The sequence below is a fragment of the Leuciscus leuciscus genome (genome assembly GCF_965113295.1).
Source record: "Leuciscus leuciscus genome assembly, chromosome: 14".
Taxonomy (NCBI): domain Eukaryota; kingdom Metazoa; phylum Chordata; class Actinopteri; order Cypriniformes; family Leuciscidae; genus Leuciscus; species Leuciscus leuciscus.
In genome coordinates this window covers 32,290,708-32,312,773 of record NC_138738.1, presented here as the reverse complement: position 1 = coordinate 32,312,773, position 22,066 = coordinate 32,290,708, and the positions used below count along the sequence as shown (strand labels likewise).

The following is a 22,066-nucleotide window of genomic DNA, read 5'->3' as shown; positions in this document are numbered from 1 at the left end:
CTCAATTTAATACTTATCTTTTTCTTCTGCTGATTGAAGTTATCAATGATGACACCAATGAAGAGGTTAAGGGTAAAGAAGGAGCCGAAGATAATGAAGATGACGAAGTATAGGTACATGTAAAGGTTAGATTCATAGTCAGGCTGTTGCTCCAACTGCAAGAACAAGAAAATGTTGTATTTTATTACACATTCACATTACTGATGTGCATTACAAATAACTTAATCTACATAAGTACACTCCTACTCAACAGAAAAAAACTGACCACAGTTGTCTATGTATTGTATAGACCAATGGATATGTGAGATTTTCCATTCAAAAATATTATTTATCCCTTTGATTCATTAATTGTTACACAAATATTATGAAAAATTATGATTTCTTCTAGACAAGAATACAAGTGACAGGGAACTATGGATAAGGGTCAAAGGTGGTTTAAAAGTGACATTGCAACCTGAATGGTTAAAAATGTATTTTAAAGATCTGTCCACCGCAGTAAAGAGAAACACTTACATCACGAGAATCCACAGCTGCGTACATAATGTCCATCCATCCTTTAAATGTGGCCTTGTGGAACAGAACAATATCAATAATCAATAGATAGTGCAAATATCAGACAACTTCATACTTAGCATAACATAAATCACAGTCGGGCCATGAGTTCAGCTCACTCACCACTTGCAGTAGCGCCAGGTATCCGGCTCCCACGTTATCGAAATTAATTTTCACATTTTTCCAGCGTGCCGTATCATTGTTTTTAATCAGGGCAAGGCAATCGGACCTGTTATTGACCACACTGATGGGAATCATTTCTTCGTTGGTAGTATTAATGCAATGGTAGTATTTCCCAGCGAAAAGGTTCACCCCCATGATGCTAAAGATCAGCCAGAAGATCAAACACACCAGCAGCACATTCATGATGGAAGGTATGGCTCCCAGCAGGGCATTCACTACAACCTAGAAGAAAAAAAATCATGTCACATACACATACCTTAACATATATTCATGTCACGCTCAGAAACTCTTGCTAAGGATACAAGAGCTGCGGAAACTACAATGAACTTCCTAAACTATAGTGGATGGCTTACGTGCTAATCAAACTTAATCCTTTCCATAGATTAAGATACAATTCTGGGAAATGACAAGTTGAGTTTTAGAGGGTTAACAGGGTTTAGCAAAGAATAGCAAAGCTAAGTCTATTTTATTCTACATTAAGCTAATAATGAGTATTTGTAGTAGATAGTATTTGTCAGTCTGACAGCAATTTGATTTCTGATTCAATCTGTTTTATTCATATCTAATACCAAATTATTTCTAATTATTAACCAACTGCAATTTTGTTCATAGAACGTAACTTTTTAACGTATAAACATCTTGCAGAGGGTGCATCAGCAAAACTCTTTGAGCTACCAAAATGTGGAAAAAACAAAAAACGAAAACAGAAAAAAACCTTGTGGAGACACGATGACGTCACAACATTTGTTTACTGCAAATGAAAAGAGACACATAACAGAGAAAGAAATGTAAGGTCAAGTCACAAAGTCACAAACAACACAACAACCACCACAGAATCATCAGAATAGATCAGAGAGCTCTCACCACAGCACATGCAGAGAGGCATGCACACTAAAGAGAAAGGTCTAAAAAAATACTACAGTCAACATACAATATTCACTTATTCATGTAAATAGGATGTCCTCCTAATATTCACCAACAGCATGCAAGAGTGTCACATCTTCTCAACAACACTTAAAAATTTATTTTTGTATGAGAGCATGCTGCTTAACATGCTTTTCTCAAGTAGGACATGTTCCAGGATCAACATTTTCACTGGTCATGGGAAAATGAACCAATCAGATTTTAGGGTTTAGGGTCGTTTCAAACCTGTAAGACTTTTGTTAATCTTCGGAACACAAATGAAGATCATTTTTAAGAAATCTGAGAGCTTTCTGTCCCTCCATAGACAGCTACACAACTACCACTTTGACACTTCAAAAACTTCATAAAGAGATCTTAAAACTAATCCATACGAATTGTGTGGTTTAGTCCACATTTTCTGAAGAGACCTGATTGCTTTATACGATGAACAGATTTATTTGAGTCTTTCATCCACATATAAAGGTCCCACACATACTCTCGCTCCTGTCACTCAATCACAAGCACAGCTGTCAATCATAACGTTACACCCCATTTTTATAGCATCAAATAACTAACTAAAACCAAACTTACCGAAAAAACTAATACTTAAACATATGTCAAGCGTGATAAGAACCACCTAAAATTACAGAAACTATCTTTAGAAAAAATAGTGTAATTAGATTTTTGTCTGGCTCACGTCCCATTTGGTTACATGGAGAAGATGGGGATTGTGACCTATACTGCAGCCAGCCACTAGGGGTTGATCAAAATGATTTGGCTTCACTTTTCAGGACGTGAACAGCACACGGGGGCTGCGTCCAAAATCACATACTTCCCTACTATATACAGTAATAGGCGAAAAGCAGTATGTGACAAAATAAGTATGTCTGAATTCACAGTACTTAAGACCACATGCCAACACATGTTAATCTGGTAAAGGTAGTTAAATTAAACTATAAACCGATGTAACAACAAATTAAATCTTAATTTCTGACTAAAATGTTATCATATTAGCCTCAAATTACCTAATCTGTGCACTTCTAATGTTACATCACTAATTCTTACCACCTAGTCATTACTCTGTAATGTTAAGCATTGGTTAGAAATAAGGTTAGGCATCCAGGAACATGTCCTACTTGGTTAAATCAAGGCATACATGATGTGTGAGTGACGTGTCTTACCCTCATTCCCTCGAAGCGTGACAATGCTCTCAAAGGTCTAAGAGCACGCAGTGTTCTCAGCGACTTAATGGCACTTAGTTCAGAGTAACCAAGAGCATTTGCAACCAAACTCACCAACGACACCTGTAAAACAAACACATTCTTCCAATCATGTAGTGAACATATGTAGGCATGTGTTCAAATCCAGAGAACACACACTATCCACTTACACACACATACTGAACAGCTGCAAAGCAGTAGATTCATACATACATCAACAATCAGGAAGTCAAGCCAGCACCAGGCATTGGTGAAGTATTTGACGAAGCCATAAGCAACCCACTTCAGAAGCATCTCCAAAATAAAGACGTATGTGAAGACTTTATCCGCATATTCCAACACCGTCTTTATCGTCTTACGCTGCTCAATGTAAATGTCCTCAAAAGCCTGAACACACATTCACAGCAACAAATTTACTTGTTAAATGTTTGTAATAAAAAAGACTGGGATGATTGTGAGTGGGTGAGTATATAGTGTGTGATGGTTCTCACCAATGCTCCACTGCTGAGTAAAATCATGAAGATGATAAAGGACTCAAACCAGTTGTGCTCTACAATGATGAAGCAGGTTTTCCTGAGATTCCACCAATTCTTCCAGTTTCTCTTCTCCACATCGACCTGACAGCACTGAAACCTCATCACACAGCCTGAGCAAAAGATACAGAGAAAAGTCACTTAATGTGAGTGGACAGCTATAACAATTGAGCTCAGTATAAACAGTCCACTCTCCCAAAACTCTCAAAGTCAATACTAGAAGGCTTGCTTTGGTACTACACTGCTCAAAAAAATAAAGGGAACACTTTTTAATCAGAGAATATCATCAAGTCAGTTAAACTCCTGGGATATTGATCTGGTCAGTTAAGTAACAGAGGGGGTTGGTAATCAGATTCAGCTGCTTTAGTGTTAATGACATTAACAGCAGGTCCACTAGATGGGCAACAGTGAGACAACCCCCAAAACAGGAATGGTTTTACAGGTGGAGGCCACTGACATTTTTTCCCTACTCATCTTTTCGGACTGTTTTTCACCAGTTTTGCATTTGGCTAGGGTCAGTGTCACTACTGGTAGCATGAGGCGATACCTGGACCCTACAGAGGTTGAGCAGGCAGTCCAGCTCCTTCAGGATGGCTCATCAATACGTGCCATTGCCAGAAGGTTTGCTGTGTCTCCCAGCACAGTCTCAAGAGCATGGAGGAGATTCCAGGAAGACAGACAGCTACTCTAGGAGAGCTGGACAGGGCCGTAGAAGGTCCTTAACCCATCAGCAGGACCGGTATCTGCTCCTTTGTGCGAGGAGGAACATGATGAGCACTGCCAGAGCCCTACAAAATGACCTCCAGCAGGCCACTGGTGTGAATGTCTCTGACCAAACAATCAGAAACAGACTTTATGAGGGTGGCCTGAGGGCCCGACGTCCTCTAGTGGGCCCCGTGCTCAATGCCCAGCACCAGAGAGCTCGATTGGCATTTCCCATTGAACACCAGAATTGGCAGGTCCGCCACTGGTGCCCTGTGGTTTTCACAAATGAGAGCAGGTTCACCCTGAGCACATGACAGACAGGAAAGGGTCTGGAGAAGCCGTGGAGAATGTTATGCTGCCTGTAACATCGTTCAGCATGACCGGTTTGGTGGTGGGTCAGTGATGGTCTGGGAAGGCATATCCATGGAGGGACACACAGACCTCTGCAGGCTAGACAATGGCACCCTGACTGCCATTAGGTATCGGGATGAAATCCTTGGATCCATTGTCAGACCCTATGCTGGTGCAGTGGGTCCTGGGTTCCTCCTGGTGCACAACAATGCCCGGCCTCATGTGGCGAGAGCATGCAGGCAGTTCCTGGAGGATGAAGGAATGATACCATTGAAGGGCCACCACGCTCACCTGACCCACATCCAATAGAACACCTCTGGGACATTGTGTTTCGGTCCATCTGACATCACCTGGTTGCACCTCAGACTGTCCAGGAGCTCAGTGATGCGCTGGTCCAGATCTGGGAGGAAAACCCCAGGACACCATCCATCGTCTCATTAGGAGCATGCCCCGACGTTGTCAGGCATGCATACAAGCACGTGGGGGCCATACAAACTACTGAGTACCATTTTGAGTTGCTGCAATGAAATTTCAGCAAAATTGACAAGCCTGCTGCATAATTTTTTCACTCAGATTTCTGGGGTGTCTTTGAATTCAATCCTCTGTAGGTTGATCATTTTCATTTCCATCAAACGATGTGGCATCCTTTTGTTCATAACACATTACCCAGTCCATATTAGTATAGATATCCAGCATGATATTTTTCCCCATTGATATCTGATGTGTTTTCAAAGTGTTCCTTTAATTTTTTTGAGCAGTGTATATATGACATAAAGGGGCCAAATTGTACTTTTTAAAGTATTTCCCCCTGAAATCCCACTGTAATGTTAGTCAAAGATCCATGGCTACAACATTCTCTCTAGCCCTTAAACAAGCTGATTTGTTACTGTATTGAATACTATAAATGTGATATGTGACACTGGTGATCAAACACATCTGAAGTCAGAAGTCTGGGGTCGGTTGATGGCAAAGATGAATTTTCAGCATAATTTCTCTAGTCTTCAGTGTCACATGATCCTTCAGAAGTCATTCTAATATGCTGATTTGTTGCTCAAGAAACATTTCTTAACATTACTATTGTTGAACACAGTTGTGCTGCTTCATATTTTTGTGGAAACCATAATGTATTTTTTTCAAACTTTGATCAATAGAAAGTTCAAAAGAACAGTTTATTTGAAACAACATTTTTGTAACCATTTAAAAGTCTTTACGGTCACTTTGGATTAATGCTGAATAAAAGTATTAATTTCTTTATAAAAAATGCTGACTGCGAACATTTGAAAGGTAGTGTATGCAAATGTCCTCATAATTTTTCTAAATGAGCCAATTTTTCATCATTGTTACAATGAATGGACTAGAGAGGAAGCTTGAGTGTTTGATTATATTAGTACTTGCATACTGTAGTGCCTTTAAATCTCTTTCATAAGAAAAGCAAATACATCTGGTTTTCCAATCTATGCTCAAAGGTCAATGCTTTATTCACAACTCATTTTGTAACACTGTATTTCACAGTGAAACAGGACATTCAAAGTGAAAATGGCATTACTTCAGTGCGTTAACTATGGGCAATAATTTAGAAAGGCTGTATTACCAACAAAAATGGCCTAAAATAATGCCTAAATAGCTTTTAGGCTAATGATTAACATTAACCAATAATGGTTATAGGTTAACATTAACCAGCAGCCAGTACAGCCCCTCATCAGCCAAAAAAGAAAATAGTTTCAAAGGCGGAGCATGTTATCATGTTTGAAATAACATACACTAGTGAATCATCCAGAAAAAAAAAAATCTAGAATGTGTGTATTAATAAGGTATCTAGGTCCATTTCGATTTCATGTTGAGTTTAAAAAGAGAAAATATTTCTTTACAGCCGTTTTCCTCATTGTGACCAAAAAATGTCCCAACAAGATCAAAGATTTCTGGTATTACTTTCCCCACAAAAAGTCTCCAGAATGTAGGGAATACCTGAAGCACACACACACACACACACACCTTCTGTAAAGCAGGCCTCTGGGTCCAGGGACTCTTCCGGCTCCAACTCGACAGACTCCGCCCCCTCTCCAGGGGGTCGGATATCCACTGTGCTCCCCTCTGAGGAACTGAGAACCGCATCAACAGGCAGCTTCTACACAGGCATCCATGCAGCCACACAATTAGACACAAGAAAGCAAACAGACACACACGCACAAAATTAGGCTTGACTGAAGCACACCACCTAGTCCAGATTACTTTTGCAATTATTCTCAGTCCCATGCAATTTCATATCATTCAAAAGTACCTACAAGCCTGTGGATTTAGAGATTGATTTGTTTCAGAGAATTGATTTTCTAATTAGCAGCCAGGCATGAAGACAAACGTCTCTGGCTTCACCTTATAATCTCACAGTCAGCTGTGGGTACATTTGATGTGCCTTCATTCCTTCCTCATGCATGTTTTTTTGTTTCTCAAGGTGCATTTTTTTTCTCATCCAAGCTTGTGATCTTGTCATCAAATGTTGAGTGCTTTGAGTATTTTCATGTCCAGTGCAAATGTCAACCCCTTACCTTTCCCCACCCCTTCAAAAAACAAATGGTTTCTATTGGATAATCCCAATACATTTGGTTGGGCATGATTCAGATTATCACATGACCCCACCCCATTGAGTGCAATCCCTTGATTGACATGAAAACACAGGCTGGAAGTCCATTCCGTTAAGCAGTGGTCAAGCTTCGGTCCGCCAGTCAGTTTGAAGAGGAGGGGAGCCGCATTAGCGTTAACTAACACCAGAGCCACATGCTAAGTCTGAGACAGCATTTCATTAGCTTTGATTGGAGAAAACGACTTTAACTGGCGCCTAACATGGGAACAACAAGAATTATGTTCGTAGGAAAACAAAATTACGTATCGATTTTTACGGGATGACGTAATTATCTAACAATATTCACCCTTTAGACACTCAAGGGGTTCATAGGTTTAAAAAAAGTGGTGAAAGACAATGTTATTTTGCAGAAAAATAACACAACAGCTTTTCCCATAAATATGTTTGATGATTTAAGATTATATTGTCTGGTGTTATTGTACACCTAAAGTGGTGGGTGCAAACTCATTATTTGATACATTATTCTTGACCACAGTGTATTTCTTTACCTAACAGAACTGTGGGTCATAAAGATATTGACCATTCTGACGGTTTTGCAGCCGCTGGATTGATAAAACAGTCACTCAGAGAAACAGAGGGAGGCTAAAAAATACATAGAGGAGGATGCTGTCTAAAACTGAGCTGGAGCGCTGGTTGCCGTGGCACCCAGCTAATGCGGCGCGGGGGAATGATGTAAGCATGCTGTGTGCAATTTCAGAATCTTCCAGAATGTCTCTAACATTTTAATCACAGTAGGAATATAAGAGGCTGAGCAAACCTGAACAAGCTGCCCTGACCCAGACTGAATGTATTCACTGTAGAATCTCTAAGCTTTAATTAAGCCTCTCATTAATCTGACATATTTTTTGATGTTGGATCTAAAGCAAGTCTAATTGATGGATTAAAGTCTAAGGGGTGAAACATTCTGATTTGGTACCTAATTCCCTGTTACTCTCTGGTACTCCCTAACTTCCAGTTCATGTCTTCAAATCCGATTAAGAATAGATCTATCTCACTGACAGACAAATATAAGGAGGCACGAGGCACAGAAGCCATAAAGTCAAGAAGTTATCATCAAATATCTTTCTAAATTAACCGTTGGCTTGGTTCCAACACAGCAGAACCCTCCTCATTGTATATGCAACAACAAATTACATAAATGCAGTTAGCAATTACACACCTCAGCAGATTGAGAAATGCCTTCAACTGCTATGAAGACAGATTCCCACAATTGCAGCAGTTTACAGTGCAATATATGACAATAATATTTGCAAATAACAATTTCAAAATCTGCCATCTAATATGAATATGTATATGCAAGTTAAGATAAGTGCACTTTAAAAACAAGTTGTTTATCATAAAACTCTATTTACTAAGCTTGTAGCTGGATCAACTAGCTGTCTTCATTCTAATATGGATCATTCAGAGATTGACTAATTCTGCATTGACAGTAATAATTCAGTAAGAAAGTTTCATGTTTTTCAAAGCTCACCTCTCCTCACACACACACACACACTCACGTGCACACTCAACCACTTCCTGTTTTCAGATAATTTAGCTCTGAATGCTCACTTATAGCTTGTCCAAAAAAACAAAACATACAAGCTAATGTAACAGAAAGATGTTCAATGGGCTATTGATGTAAAATGATGATCTTGCTCATTCCATATGACTGAAGGTACTGCAAAAGAAGCCCAGTGCTACAACAGAAACACAAAGTCATGTAGAAAACAACAAACCAAAACAAAAAGGCTGACAGCTGTCTCTCTTCGGTGCAAATTAGGGTTGTTTAAGAGGGAGGGGAGGGCACAGGCATTGAGAAACATAAAACAAAAGGGCAATCCGATCCAAAAAGAGAGATAAAATGAGAGAGAGACGATAGTTTGGTCTGATTTAGATGACAAAGGCAGTCTCCATGGTTAGTGTGGGTGAGGAGGAAGGTGAGTCTCTTACAGGGCTCTCTCAGAGAAAACCTGGGGTTCGTCTGTCATAACGCTGCAATAACAGGTCACACACAGAGAGGAGATACACACTTCACATAACATGGATAATAACGTCTGCAACTTCAACACTGAACCACTTAAATTAGATATAGAAATAGATCAAATTAGAAGAGGGGAGAGAGAAAAGTTTAAGCACAGTGACAGTACTGCTGGAAAAGCATGGAAATGTGCTGGAATACAAACACACACATATAGCCAGACAATAACAGACACACACACACACACACAAACATACAGACAGTTAAGCATACTCAATTTCACCCTGGGCAAGGATGCTGAATTTAGCAATTTCCTCAACAGCCTCATTCATAGTCTGGGATGCATGATGCCATTCCTGCTCAGTTGGTCGTAAATAATACACATTAGAGTGTGTGTGTGGTTGTGTGTGTGCCAGACAGTGCGTGTTTATGAGAACGTGTACTGATATAATGAGTATACTCAGTAAGTCTACCTGCTACAATGCCCAGAGGTTTGTCTTAACTAGCTGCAGATGAACAGGGACAAACTGCCCTGAAGACCATGGCACAATAAATACACACGTACACACACACACACACACACACACACACACACACACACGTGTAATGGGCTGTAGCTCTGAGCAGAGAATGATGCAATGGCAATATGACTCAACACAACTGTTTGTTCCCTACAGGGAAAGAGACATTGACTCTTGATGAATTACAAACAAACCTAAATCAATAAAAAATAAACCATTAAAATGACTTTTTTTACATTACGTTACATAGTAAATCTCTCCGACACTGAAACAAAAACTCAGAATTGTGTTTCATGCATATTAAAATAGTAATTTCTGCTTAGTCATTGAAATCCGGCTTACCTCTTTACTGCCCTCGACGTCAGACGAGTCGCTACTGAAATCTTCCGTGTTCAGATTTTCAAAGTCCGACTCTCCCACCGCAATCGGTACTGTAACAGTAAGGCTGGGATTGTGTATGAACGACATGTAGTCGCCTTCCTCAATTCCATACTTTACGTGACCTTCCACCCCGTTACCAGGGGAAACGCAAACCTCCTTCAGATAGTCTTTAGTGAGGTCGACTGCCACCGGAGCGTGATTAGACAAGCAGTTTTCCTTGCCGTCGCTGTGGAGGTCATCAAGGGGTTTCTCTTCATCTAGTGCACGTGGTTTAGAGCCGGCCAGACAGAGGCTTTGGAGGAACTGGCGCAAAGTTGACTTGATCAGTGCGATGCCTTTATGTATTCTGCCCACAGCGATCTGCAGGTTGTTCATTTCGTTGTCGTCATCCGTGGCTGCGAGATTATCGGCACTGAAAGAGCTCAGGAGCAAGGCCAGGAACAGGTTCAGCACCTGCCACACAACAGCACACACACTCTCACAATCAGCAAGGTCAAGCACTGATAAGATGAATTTTAGATGAATTCTACTCAGAAATGATCACGACATGTACGGGTGAAACTCTTGAAATCTCTTAAGAAACATATCTGGGTAAAAGTTTGGGAGGTTTTGTTTTGTTTTGAAATTGATACTTCAGCAAGAATGCATTAAATTGATCATAAGTGACCGTACATACTTTCTGTTTTCAACATTGGTAATAATAATGTTATATGAGCACCAACTCAGCGTATTAGAATGATTTCTGAAGAATCATGTGGCACTGAAGACTGGAGTAATGATGCTGAAATTTCAGCTTTGCAATAACAGGAATAAATTATATTAAAAACAGAAAACAGTCATTTAAAATTTTTACAATATTACTGTTTTTACCATGTTTGATCAAATAAATGCAGCCTTGTTGAGCATAATAGAAAAACATTACTGACCCTAAACTTTTACCTCAAAAAATAAAAATAAAAATAATGAAAATGAACATACTATTTTAGGACTCATTCTCATAACGGTGATAAGATGAAAATAATGTTTACTGTTTTAATGTAAAATTTGTAATATATGCTTTTATCCAATATGACACATTAAAAAATAGTTTATTATAGTAATACAAATATAGAATCACTAAGAATAATGGGAATTAAAAAAAAAACATGATTTGTGGTAATGAGAATGAGGAAAGGAAAATATCCTTCATGTCATGAAAATGCAAAAATAAATTGTTGGTCCTAAAATAGGCTTAATTTTTTCTTTTTTAAAATGTGAAATGTTAATGAGATCCACTCATATAACAGGATCGTAGGCAGTTCGGTTTTTATTCAACTGAACAGTTGAAAAGATGCTTTGCTGACTTTAATTCATGCTTCAACAGTGGTCTTGGGCTTAATGCAGACACCTATCAGCATGCATGTAGCATCATGCAAAAGTAAATATTTTTGCTTACCAATGCTTTTTTCGAACACCATATTCATGTGTACTAAAATGACCAATGATTAATTTGTTCCGTAAATGTCCGATAACAGGGCTAACCAAGTATTATTGACCTGGTAAATATTTTATTTTACAGTTTTTCTTTATTTCTTGAAAATCAAATTAGAATGCTTAAGATAAATTTGAATTGAGCAGTACTACATTTTAATTTGTGAATATTAACAAATGACTGAAGCAGTAGAAAAGCAGTGTTCCTGGATCAACTTTCTGTAGAATATTGTCCTAACCCTAAACCTTAACCATTACATACCTAAAATCTGATAGACAGGACATTGCTGAACTCAAAGCCTTAAGCCTTGCCCATACTCTAAACTTAAAATCTGATTAGTTCATATGAATGTTGTTGCAGGATTAACAAAGATGTTGATCCAGGAGCATGTCCTACTTGCCAAAATCACAGCCACCAATGCGGGATACGTAAAACTGCAAAGTAAATTTACATGAGACGAATAGAAAGGAAGACACAATAGAAGAAGGAAGTTATAGGGAAAGCCCATCTTCCAGGTGTCTCCTTGTGGCATGATTGGTCTTACCACCAGATTTCCAATGACCATGACCATCATGAAGACGATGAGACACATTGACTGTCCAGCCACTTCCATGCAGTCCCACATGGTTTCGATCCATTCGCCACAAAGCACCCGGAATACAATGAGGAAGGAGTGGAAGAAATCGTCCATGTGCCACCGCGGCAACTCGCAGTCCACCGAGATCTTGCAGACGCACTCACGGTAGCTCTTTCCGAACAGCTGCATTCCCACCACAGCGAATATGAAGACAATGATGGCCAGGACGAGGGTTAGATTTCCCAAAGCACCAACTGAGTTACCAATAATCTTTATCAGCATGTTCAGGGTGGGCCAAGACTTTGCCAGCTTAAAGACCCTTAACTAAGGGGAAGAAGGAGAATGAGAAAGGGAATGTTAAAAAAGTGATGTTTTGTGATCAAGCCATAACCCTGAATTTATGGAGTATTAAATGAAAGCCAAAATTTGGGTTTCTCAATGGTATCAGACATACTTTACAGTGGAGTCCACAAGCATGTGGCATTCATGCAGCTCAAGTGCTACTGTTGTGAATTTCAGTAAAATTTATATGTTTATGACAAATAGAACCATTTTCACTAGTGTTCTTAAACCTTCGAACCCCACTGTATACAAACAAAAATCAGAGACCTCTGTAGGAAGGCGAGAAGTGAGATTTGCTCACCAATCTAAATGAGCGCAACACTGAAAGTCCCTCCACATTGGCCAGGCCCAGTTCCATGAGACTCAGGCTCACAATGATGCCGTCGAATATATTCCAGCCTGCTTGGAAGTAGTAATATGGGTCCAGAGCAATTAACTTCAGACACATCTCTGCTGTGAAGATTCCAGTGAATACCTGCACAGAGCCCAACAGGAAAAAATCAGCAGAACTGAGATAACTAAACAATCTCAACAACTAAAGGCACTTTTCCACCAGCGAGTCAAACCGTTCTGGTTGCTTAACCGTTCCATTCTGTGCCGATCACAGAATTCCGGGCCAAAAACAGTATGTAATCGAGTCGTGCTGAACCAAGCTCTAGTGGAAAAATATTAAACTGTTCCTTACTGTTCGGGCCAACGTTGAAAAAGCGGTTTAAGATTTTAGAGCAGCATAAGAGTTTGCTTCAACTTAGTGGTAAAATTACTACCAATAGTGTATTTGTGTGCTGCTTTTAAATAAAATAAAGGATAATTACAAATACTGTATTGCAGTAATGAGAATCTGGCATTCAGATCTTACCAGGTTCCCAACTGACAGCACATGGTTGAATCCATCTGTCATGGGGTAGTGCTCCATAGCCATGAAGAGGGTGTTGAGAACAATGCAGATGGTTATGGCCAGGTCAACAAACGGATCCATCACGATCATGTTCACAATCTCCTTCACTTTCAGCCAGGTTGGACAGCAGTCCCAGATCAGGAAGCTGTTGGCAAATTTGTACCAACAAGGAGGACACTTCTGCCGCGATTCCTCGAGTTCTGTGAACACAGATTAATTAAAGTTTAGAAAAGATAATTACATTTTGACTTTCAAATATAATGTTGAATAGCAAAAAAAGTTGAATGGCTTTAATTACTAATTGTACCCTAAGAAATAAAAAAAAATGAATAGAATTTAAAGTACAAGTATTAGTATTGGTATTGATACCAGCAATATTGGCCTTGATAGTACTTGTTAAAAAAGATTCCATTAAAAACACATTATTTAAAACATACACCCTTTATCCTGGTTCTATACACTGTCAGAAAAAAATATGTTAAATTTGCTCCTTTAGGGCTAAAACCATTTGTCATGGGTGTAGTTCTAGTACCTATTTATGCCTAAAAGATGCATATTAGCACCTTAAAGCCCCACTAGGTAAGATTTCCGTTTTGGTCAAACAACGACCCCTAGAGTCGCTGTGGACTACTTGTATTTAACGTTACTGTCGTAAATACCACTCACGCAGAGCAGTCTCTTCACTCACGGCCTGATCCCCTCCCCCCTGTATACCGGTCCCTGTTCAGTCGGATGGAAGCTGTAACGAGTGGAAATAAGGTGTGGCCCCTTTAAGAGCTGCGCGCGCCCTGTTTAACTGTCGGCAGTCTGTATTGTATGAGTGCCTCGAACACCCCGTAAGCTGGTTGTTTCTATTTGATGCTCATTCTTGTCCTATTTTTGTCTATCAAGTAATGCTGTGGACGGTAGAACGTGTGACAGACAGTTACACGAGTTCGATTGGGGAATAAACACAACGCGTTACAAATCGTCGGACATCGAACAAGCACAGCTAGCCTCCGAAGATGTCTAAGTTACTAATCCATCAACAAGAACGCCAGGTGCTTTTTAGCTCACACCAACGAGTGAAAGCTTGTCCGAGTGATATACAATATAAGCAATATACTTACAAGTCCAACAGCATGTGAGGACGTGTTGGGGGAAGTGAGGTAGCCTATGCCGTAAAGCAGTCGAATTTTGTAGTTCTTTTGTGTGTGCGGGGGTTACTACCCGAACCCCGAAGTTTAAAAGTACGATTAAAAACGATACAGACCCCGTCAGGCTATGGCAGACATGTCATTCAACCTATTGTAAGTCGATGTACCATCACAAGAGTCTTGGAAATATATTATGAAGGTTGAAAAGTTACCTAGTGCTGCTTTAAGGGTACATATTAGCACATTATCAGATAAGGTAAAACAGTGCACATTTGAGGACACTGCCAGAGGGACAAACTAAACAATTAAAAAAAATTATGTCAGTGCATTTATTGGGGATTACCAGTTTTAATATTAGTTAATTGCATAACAAGATCAATTGCAATTGATCACAGAAAACGGTTAAATTATTTAGCTAATTTCCATTTGAAATGGCCCTGTTAATATGTAACCACTCTATCACGATGCTGTGTGAATTTTTATTTTTATTTTTGATTTATAGATTTTTTTTTTTTATATATTCTTTCTGAATGGGTTGCATTGATGAAACTGGGATGCACAGCACAATGAATCATGGCATCATGTCATTACTGCAATTGACATTTAATGGAATATAAATATCAATGTGACTGATTGATCAACACAAATATGGGACATTTGAAAATACAGACAAGCCTAGTGTTCACATACATATATTTAAATATACAAATATTGTAAAGAACTGGATTTTGCCGAAATAAATAGGGAAGTTGATTTGTAAAAAAATGTATATGACATTTATATGTTTGTTAAAGAAGTGAGGATGTGAGGTTTAGGGAGTGTATGTGATGACTGAATATTAGATGAATATGTTGAGAGTGCATTTGCTCAGAGGTGCTAATTGCACTGGCATGTCAGCAGCAACATGACTTAAAGTCAGTGTTTAAATGTCAGTACATGATTGTGTGTGGGGTGGAGGGGTCCTGGTAAAGTCCCAATAAAACATAGAAACCCAACAGTGTGTGTGTGTGTGTGTGTGTGTGTGTGTGTGTGTGTGTGTGTGTGTGTGTGTGTGTGTGTGTGTGTGTGTGTGTGTGTGTGTGTGTGTGTGTGTGTGTGTGTGTGTGTGTGTGTGTGTGTGTGTGTGCGTGCGTGTGTGTGTGTGCGTGCGTAGCTACTATGCTAGTATGTAAAGTGTACTTGTACATTTTTGATTGATTAGATATACAATGAAACATATAATATTAACATGAAAGCAGTGCACAGCTATATAAATGTAATTTTTTTTACAAATCCTTTGCATGAATATTTGATGGGGTTAACACTCCAGGTGAATGAGTTCATTTATTATGAGACTAAATTACTATTTCTAAAATCGTTAGATCATAACGATATGGCCTAGTTGGTCTTTTTTATAAGAATGATGCTGTGTCTGATTATTTTGCTCAGGTTTCCTGGCTGGAGCAATGGTGTAGGTCCAGCTTTTTGTCAATCAATGCTGTGAAAACAAAGGAGCTGATTTTACATCATGCAGAACCATCCCTGTCGCTTACTCTCTGCGGTCAAACAGTGGAGATAGTAAATAGTTTTAAGTATCTAGGTACACATGTGGATGATAAATTATGTTTCGATGAAAATACTGATTTCATCTGTAAAAAACCCGGTCAGAGAATGTTTTTAATTAGGAAACTGAAGGAGTTCGGTGTTAGTCAAAATATTCTGGAGAAAGTGTATGTCAGCCTGATAGAGAGTATTCTCGTGTTTAATATCTCGGTCTGGTTTGGTCACTTAACACTGGGCAGGATAGTCAAAACAGCAGGAAAGGTAATAGGCCGGCAACAAAAGTCACTGGATGTCCTTTATAGTACAGCTCTATATAGAAAGGCCCTGAGCATCACTGGTGACAAAAAACACCCACTCCATAATGAGTTTGAGTTGCTCCCTTCAGGACGACGATACAGAGTGCCTCTGGCAAACAAGAATATTTATAAGCGATCTTTTATACCTAGTGCAATAAATGTAATGAATAAATCACACTAAATTGTATTTTTCTGTAGAGAAAGTATACTGAATACGATGGGTATGGGCCAAACTGCAGTGATGCGATGTGATGGACGGAGAGATGTACGGCACCGATGTGATATGATGTTGATATGTTTAGATATGTTTATGTTTGTAAAATGATGTATTTATAGGTCTGGTGAGACCAAAGAAAAATGTCCAGCCTTGGCTGGACAATAAAGTGGTATTCTATTCTATTCTATTCTATTCTATTCTATTCTATTCTATTCTATAATGTAAAGGCTCCTTCAAGAGGGACTTTTATTTTGAAACCATAGTCTTAGTAATATTCCGGTAGAGAGCAGCATAGTTAGTTGAGCTGCCGCCATGTAATGTGTCACTGCGATCTTTTCGAGCCGCCAGCTGAAAGCTTATTAATTCCAGTTTGTTTGTGGTGATTGCTTCAGGAGTAATATCTAAGTGTTAGTCATTGATCTCAAGGTAAGAAATTTGCATTATATTTGGGTTTACAGAGTTCTGAACGATGAAGTGATTGTCCTGTTATTCAGATCTGTTGTATTGTTTAACGTATGATTATTCTTTCTTTATTAAGATACAGATAAATTTTACGGGTTCTTAATGCTGTGATGTTAACCGTCATATCCCAGGGTTTCAGGTAGCACCAGTAAGCTCCCACCACAGTTTTGAAAAATTCTACAAAAATCGCAGTGGTATAAGCTGCAGAGTGGAGAGGGAAGAGGGGATATGGACAACACAGCATTGGCTTCTGATTCATGTTATTTTGCTTTCATTGAATTAAAAGCATCTAAGCTTCCCACAAATGCCCGCTGCAATTCACCATTACACGCAACACAATATACATATATTATACATGGTTTTATAAGCTCATCATAAATTACACAAATACATACATATCCTGTGACAGCTATAATTTAATGCACAAATACATGCACAGCCGTTCACATAAGTACTCTGCATCGAAAACATATATGAACGTGCACTAATAACTTTTGAGGCTTATTTTTTTATGAGCCATTTGATCGGTTAAAGGGCAGTAAAGACCGGTTACACTCACAGTGTGGGTAAATCATGTTTGTGTCGGAGACACAGGATCTATTGAAGAGAACTTATGCAAAGCAGAACCTCTTCCGAAGCAAAAACAAACACTCATTTTTGACTCATTCATGCATCTCTCACTTACTGTATGCAATCTCACAGTTTGAAGCACCTGTCACTGGCATAGGAAATCAACGCATGCTGTCATGAATAATTATGAGGCGTCAATGAGTTGATGGTCGATGTACAAGAAAACGTCACATCCTGTGATGTTGACAAGAAAAAGCGAATTTAAACTCGGAAGGATGAAAATAGCACAAAAAAGGCTCAAATTAACTATTTTTTTCCAACAATTAAAACTAATGGATGGTATTGTCTTCTATGATGTTCAACACACACAACTTTGTTAAAATCTTTGGAAATAAAGATTAGGGTTTCATGACAATTTAATCTGTATTTGGTTAAAATACCGATCAAGTGATTAACATTATGTTTGGTTGAACGCTGCTCCTTTACGCCACAATTCTATCAACAAATGAGCACTGTATTTTAGTAATGTCAACTTATCGCTTATGCCATGTATTGTTCTGTGAAATACCTTATTTTTGTTTATTAAACTATATGTTTGTGTATAGAAACCTCACTTATGTGAATTGGGGATACTTCTATTGTATTCTGTAACAATGAATGCTTATTATTGTTTATATACATTTAGTTTATTCATTATCTTTATTGTACTTATTATTTTTCAGACTTTGTACATCTTTGAATATACATCTGTGGACCATTCCTCAGCCTCCAATACATAGTGTTAAGCTGATTATCTGTCTCCTCATTATTTGTGCTCTTACCAGCACCCGGTGGTTTACTCATTAATTACCTAATCAGTACCTAAAAGTCTAAAAGCCTCTCCAACAGAATTAGTAGTTCGTTCCGGATTGAGTATTCCCTTCTGACATAATGGACTCTGATGAAGAGATTACAGGAGCAGCTCGCCCCAAGCACCATACTCGTCCTCCAGCTTACCTATAGCAATATCAGGGTACAATATGCTCAAGACAGACCTGTTGCTGAGTATGATGGTATAATAGTCTGTTCTGAAGACTCACAGATCATGTCCTCGAATTACAAGCCTCCACAGTGTACCGAATTCCATCAGCCATCCTTCTCCTCGAATTCCATCAGCCATCCTTCTCCTCGACTCAGGCAGCTGGTTTCACTACCTCTACAGGCAACAGTGAGCTACAGCATTTGCACCGTGAGCATGCTCAACTAATGCAGACCCATCAAGCTTTCCAGGCAGACTTGTGGGAGTTGAGAGAAGTCCGTGCAAAAGTCAGAGAATTAGTTCAAGTGGCTCAAGCCAACCTCAGTCAAGCCAGAGGCAAGAATCTCTGACCAGCACAACCACTGGCATTGCAGTTATCCAGTCCCCATGTGAGGCCGTATGAATCCACAACTTTTGCAGAGGATGGAAACTGAGCTTCCCCCACTGCCATGGCCTGATCCTGACGTTGACCTGAAAACACCTGCTCCCCTAGATGGGACTAAACCTTTCAAATACCAGATCTTAGTTGATCACCTTAAGCTTGAGGAGGCTAGAATGATAACATGCTTATTTGAACTCACCTGCCCAATTCACTGATACAATGGCTGTACTAAAATGAGAAATTTGGCCAACCGCATAAGCTAGCCTTAAGGAGGATCGCTATTGTCCCTGAGAGTCCTGACATCAAGCAAGGTGATATCTATGCCTTTGTGGTTCGCTCTCCAGGTTAAGTCACTAGTGGGATAATGATAACCCTGGGACGTGAGGGTAAACTGGAGCTGAGTTGTGGGTAACTTTCCTCCTGAGCAGAAGGCTGAGTTTCATCATCACCTGTTCCGCCAACCTGGCACAACCCCTAATCTGGTTGACCTGGCTCTGTTACGAAACCTGGTGCCACAGCTATGATGCCGAGTTGATGTCTAAGGGCTCACACACTAAGTCAGACTCTCACCTTGGAAATGGAGGGAATCAATCGGTTGGCAATGCCCCTACTGCGGTGAAAGGACATGCCTTTGTTGAATTCACCTAAGGAGTCAGTCCTACTTCCCCTTCACAGCGTGGAGAGGCATCTCCTGAAGGACCCTATAAATGCTGAGGTCTATAAAGATGAGATGAGGAAACGCATTGATATAGGAGCTGTTTGGGAAGTGACTGACACTAGTCCTGATCTGCGTGAATGCTAGTACATCCCTCACCAAATTGTTAGTCACAATGGAAAGTTCTGCATCGTCTTTTACTGCTCCCATCAGTACCAAGTCCAAAGCTTCAACCAGTTCCTCTTGCCAGGGCCCCCCCTTGGGGCTTCTCTGTTGGGCATCCTTATCCTCTTCAGAGAACATTCATTGGCTGTGAGTGGGGATATCAATCATGTTCCACCAGGTCTGTCTTCTACCTGAGGACCATCCTCTACTTTGTTCCCTTTGGCGGGACCTGAAGATGGATGAGGCCCCCAAGATTCTCAAGTGGCATGTATTACTCTTCGGCACAACCTACCTACGCACTACAACGACATGTACGGCAACACTCCCTGACAGATGAGGCTATTCGGCTTTCGGTGGAGAGATGTTTTTATTTTGATAACTGCCTGCAGAGCATACCTACTGCTGATTCTTGATTGATAGAAGCATACCCTAAGAAATACCCTTTCTAGAGCTGGATTTGAAATTCGCCAATGGGCCTGCAAGGATCCTGCAATGATCCTGGTGTGCTGAGTCACCTGCCAACCAATGCCCGAGCTGCGAGTGTGGAACTATAGTTGATGAAGGAGAAGTTAGATGTCCCCGAGTCTGGTATAAATTCCCCCTTGGGGATTAATAAAGTGTATCTATCTAAAATAAAATCTATCTAACACTGGGTCTCAGCTGGAACTGGCAGATGGACACCTTGTCATACAAACACCGCCCTGTGATATATGAGACTCCTACTTTTAGGAATATATGTAAGGTCCTAGGTACTCAGTACGACCCTCTGGGATAGCTTCTACCTTATATGACTAGAGCAAATGTCATAATTAAGCAACTGTGGAACAAGAAGAGAGGATGGGTTGACCCCAACCTGCTACATGAGCTCCTCCGGTCCTGGAATGCATGGGAAGAGGAACTCATGGGAGCTACCCATGAGGTACATATCTTCTTGGATACATCTGAGCAGGAATATCGAGTGGTGGCTTACCCTGGACTAATTCCTCTTGAAATAAACTTTGTTGTATTATTTAAATTTAATACTGTGAAGCTGCTTTGATACAATCTGTATTGTGAAAAGCGCTATACAAATAAACTTGACTTGACTTGACTACCGACCAGGATGGTCAGACCTACCTGTCCCTCATTATAGTACGCTCCCGTGTCACTCCTACACAAGCTCACATCCATTCCAAGACTGGAACATTGTGGGAGTCTAGTCACAGCACAGTTGGCTAAGTTACTTGAAACAGAGTTGACCCTATGTATCAAGGCTATTTCTCTGTGGACAGACTCTACCATGGTCCTACAAAGTTTGAATTCAGAGTCCTGTCATTACCGAGTCTCCTGAGATCCAGGAGCTGATGGATAAGTGTTCCTGGCATTATGTTATTTCTGCAGACAACCCCAATGATGACCTCAAACGGTTAGGGACTGGAAAGTTGGTCAGGTCCGGAAGATGACTAGTTACCCTACCCCCTGAAATGGATCCGTCCAGTGGTCTGATACAGGTAGGAGGTCGTTTAAGGACAATTGCATGTGTTATACATCCTCTGGTCCTGGATCCTAATTATCCCATCACCCCTCTGATAATTCACTATTATGACCACCAATTACATCATTCTGGATCGGAACAGTTGTTTGCAGAAATAAGAAGATACTATTGGATCCTACGAGACCGAAAAGCTGTCCGGCTGTTTCAGTATGACTGCCAATGTTGAATCTACATTCTGCGCGCCTTTGGCTCTGCAAACCTGCCTTCTATGCCTTCTATTCTAAGTGGTGGGGTATTGTCTGACCACGAGAGTGGTGCATTTAGACCTATTCTCTAGCATGACTACCGACTCATTCCTCATAGCTCTTAGAAGATTTATTGCAAGGAGAGGGACACCAGCAGAGTTATGGTCGGATCGAGGTACAAACATCCATGGGGGTGAAAGAGAGTTACAGGAAGCTTATGCTGCATTGGTTCCTTACCTACTGCGTCAGCTTGCCCGCCAGAGGATCCACTTCCACTTTAATCCCCCATTGGCCCCCCACTTTGGTGGAGTTTGGGAGATGGAGGTGATATCTGTTAAATCGTGAGATCTTTTAAATCTGTTGTACACAGTTTTGGGTTCACAGTTAGTTCCAGTGAAAGTCTTAATGACAGTCTTGCTGGAAGTAGAGGCAATCCTGAACTCAGAACCCTTGGGGTCTGTATGTGTACCTTGTAGTTTATGGCCTGAGGGACAAGTCATCAAGACCCACCCAAGCCCGAATGGTCATATCAGGTCAGCTGATGTGGAGATAAAGATCCATGTTTATACTAGACCAGTAGTCCACCTGGTTATCCTGCCAACTAGGGCTGCACGATTTGGGGAAAATGTCATATTGCGATTATTGAGGTCAAGCAAGCAAGCAAGCAAC

At 40.1% G+C, this 22,066-nt stretch overlaps 1 protein-coding gene across 2 annotated transcripts in view; it reads right to left on the bottom strand.

Annotated features, from left to right (window-relative positions):
• Nucleotides 1–22,066, bottom strand: part of scn1lab (sodium channel, voltage-gated, type I like, alpha b) — a 59,833-nt gene that overhangs the window by 5,701 nt on the left and 32,066 nt on the right. For both annotated transcript variants that reach the window (XM_082189743.1, XM_082189744.1), the window contains exons 14-24: nt 13,197–13,435; nt 12,639–12,812; nt 11,963–12,319; nt 9,909–10,400; nt 6,440–6,572; nt 3,350–3,504; nt 3,072–3,245; nt 2,820–2,942; nt 676–957; nt 514–567; nt 18–155 (exon numbers count right to left, since the gene is read on the bottom strand). In XM_082189743.1, the coding sequence (XP_082045869.1) occupies nt 18–155; nt 514–567; nt 676–957; nt 2,820–2,942; nt 3,072–3,245; nt 3,350–3,504; nt 6,440–6,572; nt 9,909–10,400; nt 11,963–12,319; nt 12,639–12,812; nt 13,197–13,435 (2,321 nt within the window). The remainder of the gene's footprint in view (nt 1–17; nt 156–513; nt 568–675; nt 958–2,819; nt 2,943–3,071; nt 3,246–3,349; nt 3,505–6,439; nt 6,573–9,908; nt 10,401–11,962; nt 12,320–12,638; nt 12,813–13,196; nt 13,436–22,066) is intronic.